This window comes from Orycteropus afer, unplaced genomic scaffold, assembly GCF_000298275.1.
Source record: "Orycteropus afer afer isolate SDZICR_OR568_19922 unplaced genomic scaffold, OryAfe1.0 scaffold00264, whole genome shotgun sequence".
Lineage (NCBI taxonomy): Eukaryota > Metazoa > Chordata > Mammalia > Tubulidentata > Orycteropodidae > Orycteropus > Orycteropus afer.
The window spans coordinates 876034-887971 of record NW_006921851.1 but is presented as its reverse complement, the minus strand read 5'-3'; the positions used below and the strand labels follow the sequence as shown (position 1 = coordinate 887971).

The 11938-nt window shown below is 37.7% G+C and overlaps 1 protein-coding gene across 1 annotated transcript in view; it reads right to left on the bottom strand.

Annotated features, from left to right (window-relative positions):
• The window catches only part of NUB1 (negative regulator of ubiquitin like proteins 1), a 56203-nt gene that overhangs the window by 16418 nt on the left and 27847 nt on the right, over positions 1–11938 (bottom strand). Inside the window, exons 5-8 of the mRNA XM_042782216.1 lie at positions 10011–10193; positions 9745–9836; positions 8106–8212; positions 1968–2154 (exon numbers count right to left, since the gene is read on the bottom strand). Coding sequence (XP_042638150.1) covers positions 1968–2154; positions 8106–8212; positions 9745–9836; positions 10011–10193 — 569 coding nt within the window. The remainder of the gene's footprint in view (positions 1–1967; positions 2155–8105; positions 8213–9744; positions 9837–10010; positions 10194–11938) is intronic.

Here is an 11938-nt window from a genome sequence, read left to right as displayed (position 1 = left end):
CAATGACATGAGACAAAGTATATGTGAACTGCTGTATGAAAAGTGAATTTACTCTGTAAATCTTCACCCAAATCCTAATAAAAAAAAAAAAAAAAAGAATAATGTAGAATCTGCAAAACACTACATAACGTGGATGAACTTGGAGGACATTATGCTGAGTGAAATAAGTCCATCACAAAAGGACAAATATTGTATTAGTCCATTATTATAAAAGTCAAGGAAACATTTATCTATGGAAGAACATTTTCTTTGTTGATTACCAGGGGTGGGAGGGGAGGGAACACTGTTAGATAGATACAGATAAGTTTTGATTTGGGTGAAGAGAAGGGCAATGTACCAAACGTAAGTGACCAATATAGTGGCATTAAGGAAGAGAAAGACATAGAGAGGTACGTGGGAGGTACAGACAACAAAGATGAACTCTCTTGCACATATAGTACGGTGTTGTCAGTGAAGGCAAACATGGGTATATGGGTGGGTGGATGGGTGAACAGGCTGAACTATTAGATATGTCTATGAAGTGGGGAGTGTACCCAAGAACATGTATAGGGTTGGCAGACAATGGTCCTACAACTTTATGTGTATGATATGAATTTCCAGGTGTATAGTGGAGCTGACAGGGGGCAAGGTTGTAGTCACTGATTGGTCACAGCCAGCTACCCAGAGGGACCGAGTAATTGAACCTATGGGCTCGGGACCATAGTCCCAGAGGACATCAAGCTCAACTGGCATAACATACTACACAAAACATTGTTCTACCTCCTACTGTGGCAGGTAGCAACTGGGATCTTAAAAGCTTGCAAGCTGCCATCTAGATGCAACGAAGGGTCTCTCCTCGTCCAGAGCAAAGAAGAATGAAGAAAACCAAAAATTCATAGAAACAATTAGGCCTAGCAACTGGTACACCATCCAATCTGCAGCCTACACGACTATGAGACCAGAAGAACTAGATGGTGCCTGGCTACTACTGTAAACCACTTGGAAGAGGTAGGACATCCTGGGTAGAGAGGGAGAACAATGTGGAACAAAACTCAAAATCATTTGGAAAAAAAAAATAAAGGGGGGACCAGGTTTGCTGGTCTGATAGAGCCTGGTGGAACCACTGAGACTATGGCCCCTAGCTGTCCTGCAGGTCTGGAATTGAACCCACACCTGTGGCTTCCAACCAAACAATAGACAGGCATATGAGTTGAACATTTACCTGAGGTAGATACACTCCTTGTAGAGAACAAGCATGGGAGAAAGAAGGGCTGCTTATGCACAGGGAGACAGCTCAGGGGGCAGGAGTGCATGGAGGGATGGACACAGGGAAGAGGTAACTATTGGGAGGAAGTAGAAGGGGAGATGTCGCACTGTGGTAAATTGTGGTCAATGTCATGAGACAAAGTGTATGTGAACTGCTGTATGGAAAGTGTATTTGCTCTCTAAATTTTCACCCAAATCACAAAAAAAAAATAAATCACAGCTCTTGACTGTGACTCATTCATGTGAACTGCTACAAGTCAAAATGTCTAGTTTCTGCACTTAAATCTTTCATTAGATTCCACAGGGCAGCAAGTCACCAGCTCCCCCTTGGTTAAGGATGACAACCAATGGGGTCCTGTGAGTAGAAAAGTGTTCTTCTGGACTAAAAACCACATGGACAGAAGCAACACCTAAATTTATAAAATGTTTAACAATCACTTTTAAAATACAGCTTTAAAAAAGTACATTGTGGAACTCCATTCAACTTTCTGTACTGTGTACATGCTGATGGTTTCCTTCATCCTAGATGATTGTTTTTGTTTTGTCTTTGTCCTGTCCAAGATTTAATAAAAATGTTTCCATTTAAAGACAAAAAAAAAGTACTGTCTGCTACTTCAGATAAAAGCACCTTTTGGTCCACAGTCTAAATCGTTATTAAGAGGAACAAACACAAACTCTAGAAATGGGCTCAACAATACTCAAAACAAATTATAGGAACATACTTTTATGTGGACCAGTCTCTGATGATTTTCTCCATAGCAATTTTTAAAGCATTTCTGGGCCAAGTTTAATTTTTTTTCTGCATCATCAAGGCATTCCAGTTGCTCCAAGCGGAAGTAGCACCACACTATATCCAGCTGGAGCACTGCATAGTTATCTACTGTGTCCAGCAGTTCTCTGCAGCACTCACTATAAAGGAGAAAAGAAGGGATGCCATTAAAATTAGCATTATAGATCTTTTTTTCAATGGCTGGAATTCTTTTTTAGGCATTGGTGGTGTATTCTCAAAGACTAAGTGATCTAAAACAGAAACAGAGATCCCCAGTGTATATGAAGGGAACTCTTTATAATCTGCATCCTTTCAGTGGGAAAAAAGAATTTGGGGCTCAGGAATGGTAGTTTAATAGCATCTATCCCACCACACAAATATTCCTCCCTTGCTATGCTGGGAAAGAGACCTTGGCAGGTAGTGGAGATCTGGGCCACTGGGTCAGAACTGCTCAGCAAATATGGGGAGAACTTGCCTTAAAGCCGGGGTCCCAACCCTGACTGCAAATTAGAATCACCTGGACATGAGGAACCTTTTCTTTTTCTTTTTTTTTTTTTGAGAAAATTATTGCTGGGACCCCACCAAGACTAATTATAACAGAAATCTCTGGGAGTGAAGCCTGGACATTTTATTTCTAGAATCTCCTGAGATGATTCTAATGTTCACCCAGGGTTGAGAGCCATTGCTTGAAAGACAGACAGACAGACATACACACACACGATCACTGTTCCTAAGAAGGCCGCAATTGAGGAAGACCTAGCAATCACATTCAAGCTGGGAGGAAAAAAATGCTGAAGATGCCAGACTTCAATACCAAGCTCATTTCTGAGGGCTAAATGCTACTTCCCAATTGTAGCAGCAGGTTGAACCCAAATACAGAGAGGGAGAGGAAAAAATAAGGCAATAAACAGAAGTCAGTTTGGTCCAGAAAGAAGTATTGACAAAGAGGGACATCAAGATAATTCATTTTTATTTTAAATTGATTACATTAAAAATTCAGAATGCAAATCTAGATCTCAAGTCTGAACTCTCAAATAAGGAAATATTTGGAATCATGCATTACACATTAACATACACTGGTATTCTACTAAAAATAAGACTACTCTTGTATAAAAACTACAATGTCCACATGTCTTTAAGCTTCCTGACTTAACTATGAAAATCTGCTCTGAAAAAAGAAAAACCAAAAGGCACTTGATTAGTCATTTACCCTCTACAACAGTGGTCTCCTAAATGGACAGTCCATGGGGGCACAAAACAAATACACCAGAGCAGTGTTTTTATATTTGCTGTATCTTTCTTTTTAAATTTCTATTGTTATGAATGTTTTATAATATACACCATAATTTACACACACACACACATATGACTGGATGAGGGCACTTTTTCTGAATCTTCTGCTCAGCCTGAGAACTTGACTTTGAAAGAAGAGAAACTTTGTGGACTGTGGTCTGATCTTACACTCAAGATGACATTTACTGATCTGCCTCTAGACACATTCTGACTTCCATGACAAAAGAGTCTCCCACATTTATAGGAGAGCAATGAACAGTTTGCCAGTTTCAATTCCTTACATGTGTGAGCAGGCTCTTCTTCCCTGTTTAATAAGCATCGAGATCAAGACATTTTCTTATATCAGTGTGCTTATCTCAAGCTCAACCTAGAACTGAGCATTTGTAAAGTAAAGAAACAAGTCTCACTTTAAGGAGATGCATTTCATTCTTTTAGCTTCAAAAATAATTTTATACATATACAGGCCTATAAAAGAGATTAAGAAATCAACAATTATATATACTAATTTTGAAACTGTTAGGCTTATATTTGAACCTGATCAAATCACTCAGGAAAAAAATTTTTTTTTTAAAGTCTTACAAAAATTGGTCTTAGACCACATACTTATTAATTGTTAGGCCGAAGCAAACCCAAGCCACCAACATTTCAGTTAGCAGCTTCCTCTGGGTGTCAAGCCCTGATGAGACAGCCTGATAAGACAACCAAAGTGACAGAACCCACCCAGACTGGAAAGTCCCACACAGTGGCAAACTTCCTCTTGTGAAGCCCCCTCATGCTAATTAAGTGCAGACCCATGCTAACAGCTAATTGGACCCCACCATTTCCTTAGTGTCCCCACTTAGGTCCTCCACAAGACTATAAACCCTCCCCTCCCCAGCCAGGCGGTACGACTTCTCGGGCCCCTCTCAGGGACACGTGAACCTCGCCCGGGCCCCTCTCTGAGGCCCGTAAACCTCACCCAGAAACTCAGAATAAAAACTTCTCTTTAACCTCACTTTTGTGTGTCCTCTTCTCCTTACTGTGGCCTTACATTAATATTGCTATGGTTTATGATTTTAGCAGCTTTAATATTCAACATTGTCAATTAATTTTCATGTTGAAAACATTAATTAAAATAAATTAAAAATCTTTATTTAAATAAAATCAACCAAGTCTAGCTTTACATAAATCCCATTTGGGCTTAAGCCAAATATTTAATAGAAATTTATTATGTTGGGCTTACAAGTTTAAAATTTTATACAAAATAAAGATATTACTTTCAAGAAAGGTAAGAAAAGCTAAACTTTGTTTTTCAAGAAAAGTTGGTTAAAAAGCATTTTTAGTTTTATCATTGGTTTTAAGGAATTGGATTAGAGTGTGACTTCATTATAGTGTAGTTTCATTCAGAGTTCTTGTACTTGGGGTTCATTAAGGTTCTTAAAACTGTGAGTATAGTTTGTAACAAACTGGTAAAAATTTTGACCATTATTTTTTGAAATATCTTTTTGTTCCTCTCCTCTTCCTTTCCAGGGACTCTAATTACACATATATTAAGCCACTTAAAGTTGTCCCACAGCTTGCTAATGTTCTGTTCATTTTTTTTTCTGTTTTATTTTGGATAGTTTCTATTGCTGTGTCTTCAAATTTTCTAATCCTCTCTTCTGCAATATCTAATTGCTGTTAATACCACCCAATGTACTTTTCATCTCAGAGACTGTATTCTTCATCTCTTAAAAATCCAACATGGGTCTTCTGTATATCTTTCATGTTTCCATTTAACACGCTCATATGGAATACAGCTGTAATACCTGTTTCAGTGTCTTTGTCTACTAATTCTATGTCATTTCTGGATCTGTTTCTACTGATTCATTTTTCTCCCCACTGTTGTTGTTGTAATGTGTCGTCGAGTCGGACCTCAACTCATAGCGACCCCTCCTTGGGTTTCCAAGGCAGTATCACTACGGAAGTAGATTGCCCCATCTTCCTTCCAAGGAGTGGCTGGTGGGTTTGAACCACCAGCCTTCTGGTTAGCAGTCAAGTGCCTTAGACGCTACGTTACCAGAGCTCCCACTATGACTCTCATTTTCTTCCTCTTTGCATGCCTGGTAATTTTTAATTGGAGGCTGAATATTTTTATATTGCTGTAAATATTATTGAGCTTTTTCCAGAATGAAGTTACCTGACAACAGTTTGATTGTTTCTAGGCTTGCTTTTAAGCTTTGTTAGGTAGGATCAGAGCAGCCTTTAATGTACAGCTAATTCTGCCCTACTACTGAGGCAATATCCTTCTATACAATGCACCTAATTATGACATTTTCTACTCTGGTTGGTGGAAATACAACTATTTGTGGCCCTTTGTGAGCTGAGAATGTTTCTGCTGCTTTTGGGTGGTGCTTTCCCAACTTCGGTAGTTTCCTCACATGTATGAATTGATCATTACTGAGCAGAAAACTCAAAGGGGACGCTCTGAAGATCTCTAATGTACACTCTGATGGCTCTGAATCATCTCAGGTATGCTGTCCTACAAACTCTAGCCACCTAGGCCTCCTGGATTCCTAATTCTTACCTCTATCTCCTCAACTCAGGGTACCACAAGGCTTTGCCTGGGTTTCCCCTCCCTGTACTACAGAGACTTGGGACTCTCTCTAGGCAAATTGCTAAAGCAATCCCAGGGCTCACATTGTTTGTTAACCCTATCTCAGGGATAACTGTTTTGCATTGCCTAAAAACCACTGTTTCACATGTTTTTTCCACTGTTTTGTTTCAGCAGAGAATAAATCCAGTTATTACCCCATCTTGGCCAAAGGTGGAAGTTTCACCTTTAATTTTATATAAGGAGAGAAATTATCTCTGCTCATACTACTTGGCATACTTACACTAATAAGCTATCAGCATCCTATATAACAGAAAGTATGATGAGACTTTTAGCCTACTTTGAGAAGGTAGAAAATAAAATCAAGTGGGGAAGAAAATGAAATAACTTAAATTGTTGGATTATTATATCTACTTCTTACTGAACACATTAATATACCATCAGCTGAAGAGAGTTATTTTTATTCAGGGGTTCCTTAAGACCTGAACATTATTTCAAAGTATTGTCTAGGGTATAAGGTTGAAAATGGCTTGTATAGATGAATCAAGATCAGTCATGTCTTGATAATTATTGAAGGCTCAATTTTTATGCTTAAAATTGTCCAAAATAAAAAGTTACAAACAATTATGGAAGGGAATGGAAAATTTACCTGAATTTTTTTTTTAATTTAATATATTCTTTTTTCCAATTTTTTTTGTGCTTTGGGTGAAAGTTTACAGAGCAAATTCATTTTTCATACAGCAGCTCACATACACTGTTTCATGACATTGACTGCAATTTCCCACATGCACTTCCTCCCCATAGTTACCTCTTCCCTCTGTTCTTCCCTCCCATGTACTCCTGCCCCCCAAGCTGTCTCCCTATGCATACACAGCCCTTCTGTTCTCCTATGGTTGATCTCTCCAAGGAGTGTATCTACCTAATGTAAATAAATGTTCAGCTCATATGCCTGTCTTCTGTTTGGCTGGAAGCCACAGGAGTGGAATTTACTGAATTTTAAAGACCTAACTCATAGTCTACATCCTTTACAGTAAAGAGAACAGGAATAACAACAGAAAGCACCAGACCCAAAGGCAGACTATGAATCCCGGAGGTACCAAGTCCCTGGCCCTAATTATCCCAGCTTTGCCCCTTTCCTCTCAAATATCTGAGACAATAACTCCTTTTTTGGCTTAAGTTATTTTAATTTGGATTTTTTTCACTTAAAACCCAAAGAATCTGACCCATACAGATGGCATAGTATAAACATTTGTATTCATCTTCAGTATTAATTTGAGAATTCACGAAAATGGGAAATATACTACAGTTGTTAACTTTTGACCATTTTCAAATACCAAGTTAATTTTTCAAATATTTAGTATGCCTGGATTATAGTATCTAACTACCATTTTCCATTCAGAAATTCTTGGGGAAATTTCTGATTCCAGTATGGGACAGGAAATGTCCAAGGTGCATCTGGAATACCTTTAGTTATCAGAGATCTGAGACTACAAAGATTACCAGGATCATGTCAAAGAGACTCAGGAACCACCTGCCAGCCAAAGACAGACAATTTAACCACTAAGGTTTGAAACACATCACATGTGTTAAAATCCACAAGTTCATTCTGATACTTCAAAAAAGAAAGAAAACCTCACTGCTCATCTGTGGAGGATATGTTAGAGAAGCAATGCATTTATTCTGATAACAACAAAATAAAGGGAAAGAATCAAGCACTTTATCCTGTTTTTCCTACAAAAATTATACCTCAGTACGAACAAATAGGAAGTGAGGAAAAATATTTCTTTACAGAAGAACTGCAATTAATAAATGCAGAAGGAATAAAAGAATACCACCCTTTTGCAGCCTCTACTATAAACAACAGATTTGAAGAATGATCATCAATGTCTACACTAAAACCATTAGGTGAAAAGCTGTTGGGGAATTTTATAATGGCTAGTTCAGCTAACGATACATCACAAAAAAGGGAAATATCCTATATGCTTGTTGTAAAATACTTAAGTACGTATGTTAATAAAATTCTTTTCTTTACAGGGAAGGGAGAGCAATTAGAAATATGAAGAGAAGAAATGATTCACAAATCTGCACCATAACCACTATTCCACATTAACCATTGTCTTGAGTGATAATCTAAAGTCTAAAGTGTACAGAGGAGAGGGAAGGTGCTGTGTAAAATCCGGGCCATCTACCTTAAAACTGGTATTCACCAAGAACAAAAGTTCCTACCAGAAATATCTGTCAGCGTCCAACAGACATGGCAATGCTATTCCATATTCTTTTCTTTTCAGGAAAGCTCTGCCCTTCTCATGATATCCCATAGCTAACATAAGGGCCTAGGAAAAAATATGGATTTAAAAAACATCACTTTAAATTATAATAAAACAAATTATATTAAAAGTTTATTAACTCTAAAAATCTAACAAAGTAAAAAACAAAACTAAAGCAGATAACAACTAAATCTAAAAGCCAAAATTAAGGAAAATATAATTAAATCTTTATTTTATTTAAACACTGAAAAGAAAAAAAAAAAAGACAACACTCAACAATTTAACATGGTTGATGTGGTCACAACCAGTATTTGCCCCATTTTCTCCATCGGTTCATTTTAGTACCTGCTGCTCTACATTTCCTTGTGGTATTTTATAAGATCTAACTTGTAAGAAAGCAGCCAGTAATCCTTTGTAAAGAGAGAGTTCACTTCACTTTCTATTCTTTTTTTTTTTTTTTCAAAGCAGATTTGTTTTATATTCAACAGCTCATGCACATTTGATTTCATGGCCCAATTACCATTCCCAGCCATAAAAAGCCCTTCATCCCTGTGACTACCCACTCCCTGTGCCCTTCTTAACTATGCACTCCTGTCTCTCCAGCTTTCCCTCTTTGTGAATGCTGCCCCCATGGCTGATTACTCTAAGGGGTACATCTCCCTAGAGTAAATGGGTGCATCAGCCTGGGGGTAGGTGTTCTGCATGTAGGTCTGTCTACTGTTGGGCAGAGAGCTAATCCATGGGACTGAGCCCATTTCTAGGTCTGAAGAGTAATGTGGGGCCATAGTCTTAAGGGTTCCACCAGACTCTATCTGACCAGCAATTCTGGTAATTTTTGTGTTTTTGAATTTTATTCTACATTTTTCCTCTCACTCTATCCAATATAAATTTTATATCATTTAATATAAAATAACAGTGAGCAGAGAACCACCATTTTTAGAAAAATAAACATCAATCTAAACAAAATAATCCATATAGTGATGTCTACTCAAAGCTGTGCTATAAAAACAGAATTATTAAAATTAACTTGACCCATAGTCATTAGAACTCGTCCTTAGAAGAAGCTATTGTATCCTAGCTCAGAAACTTGTCTCAGGGTGAAAAATATAGAACCCTATTATGAAGACCCCACTGTATATGTTCAAAGAGGAAATCACCTCCTATCTTTCCAAATTACAGAACAGTTGGGAAAAGAGGAGATGTCAGGATCACTGTCAGAGTTTCCCTAAACTACCTAGCACCACTGCCCCTTATTCAGATACAACTCAGGGGACCCTAAGAGTTTTACCCTCTAGTAAAATAAGCCAAACCAAACCACACTAACCACTGCCAGAGGAGGCTGGCTATTCTGAAGGCAGTGGACCCATCTTCAACAACATCACCAGAGGATGGAAAGACATAGCATTTTGTTAGCTCTCTCAGAACCATAGGGAAGACCTATGATGTGCAAATGTTGATCACATGGTATAGTCTCTGCTAATATAGTTCCAAACAAAATAACTTTCTTAATCTTTCATAGCATCCCAAAATAAACAGAAAATTACCTCAATTTTGAGAACAAATCTAAGAACTAACCATAACCCTCTTACAGTACTTACTTTTCTCTCTGAGGGGGGAATTGTGATTGATCTGCCTGTCTGGTTGGCTATGTCTAAGTAAGGGGTAGTTTCTGGATCCACCACCATTTCAGCTGCAACAAAACCAAAAGGAACTTCACTATTCATTGTTAAAGAACAGGGAGAAGACTACATTAAAAACATCAGACTGTTCAGGAAAAAAAAAAAATCCACAAGAAATATGACAACTCCTCACAGTTGCATGATTCACTGTCACACTTTAACTAGTCAGTCAAAGTTCTGTGTACCTCTTTCGGCCAGTATTTCCAGTCCTCTCTTAGTCCTCTGTATTCTTTTTTCTTTTAGTTTGGCTTCATTTTGCTCTTCTTCTTCTACCTGAACGTATTTCCTCACATCCTCTTCGGATTGTTTTAGTTCCAGCACCATAGCCTTCACATTGTGTGTCACTCCTTGCTCTTCCAGTGTTTTCCCTATAAAAATCAGAATTGCAAATTATAAAGAGAATCTTTAAATTTACTGAGTCATGAGCCACTCTGTATGATAAATGGCATTCTGAAACCTGCATTAACATTTTCAAGCTACTATGCCAGCATAGTGCCTAAGTCATTTCATGCTAGCCAGACGGCTGGCAGTTCAAACCCACCAGTCACTCCTTGGAAGGAAGGCTGGGCAATCTACTTCCGTAGTGATACTGCCTCGGAAACCGGTTGCCATGAGTCAGGTTCGACTCAACAGCAGTGAGTTTGTTTGTTTGTTTGTTTTTTTATGCTTCATATTGGGAAGAATATGCTTGCTTACGTGTGATTGTGGAAATTGACAGTTAGGCAGTTATTAAATCAGCCAGTGAATACAGAACCAAGTTCAGGCTCTCCAGTGGTCTTTATTCTGGACACAAGACTGAATCAAAGTAACAAATATTTGGAAGTCTACTACAGGAAAGCACTGTGCCAGGCAACATTAAGGAAAATCAGCAAAGATAATACACAAATTTTTCTGTCCTCTGGTGGGAGAAATAATAAACTCGATTCATAGCCACAGACAAAGCTATAATGCTGAAGAGCACTGCAAGAAGTAACTAACAAACCAAAAAAAAAAAAAAAATCACTGCCATCAACTCGATTCAGATTCATAGCGACCCCAGTAGGTTTCTAAGGCTGTAAATCTTTACAGAAGTAGATTGCCCTGTCTTCCTTCCACAAAGTGCCTGGTGGATTTGAACTGCCAACCTCTGATCAGCAGTCAAACGCCTTAGACACTGTGCCACCTACAGTAGTGGATAAAAACAAAGGTGATGGCTCCACTTTTTAACTCTGTGGCCCTGAGTAAACTGCTTATCTCCTAGGCTTCAACTTCCTCATATATAAAATGTAAATAAAGGTAAGGGCCATAAATCAATAAACAGAATAAGAGAGAGAATGAGAATATTAACAAAGCTAAAAGCTAAACCTAATAGAAATTAAAGGTGCAAATAAATAACATATAAAATGAAAAAGAAGATATGAAGAGATACAAATAGATTTTTTAATAAAATCATATTATGAATTATAAGCATATAAATTTGAAAACATTTCTGGAAAAAATATTAAATGCCAAAATCTTCATAAGAAAAGAAAATTTGAATAGGCTATAACTACTATAAAAATTAAAATAGCAACAAAAATACTCTCCTCCATTCATACTGTTATGGATTAATTTATGTCCCCAAAAAAGTATGCTCAAGTCCTAACTCCTAGTACCTGTGAATGTGACCTTATATGGAAATAGGGTCTTTACAGATGTAATTAGTTAAGTTTACATGAGGTCACAGTGGAATAGGGTGGGCCATAATCCAATGAATGGGGTCCCTATAAGAAGAGAAGAAAAGATACACGAAGAGATACAAAGGAAAGATGGCCATGTAAAGATGGAGGCAGAGACTGGAGTTATGCTGCCACAAGCAAAAGAATACCTAAGACTATAAAATACTTAAGGCTATAAGACAAGAAATGATTCCTCTCCCAGAGCCTTCAAAGAGACAGCATGGCCCTAGCAACACCTTGATTTCAGACTTCTAGTCCCCAGAACTGTAAGAGAACAAAATTGTATTGTTATAAGCCACACAGATTATAGTACTTTATTATGACAGCTTTAGGAAACTAATACAAATACACATTAAAAAAATAAATAAATAAACAAGCAAATAAATCAGTGAGGCCCCATCCTCAGACATTTTTAT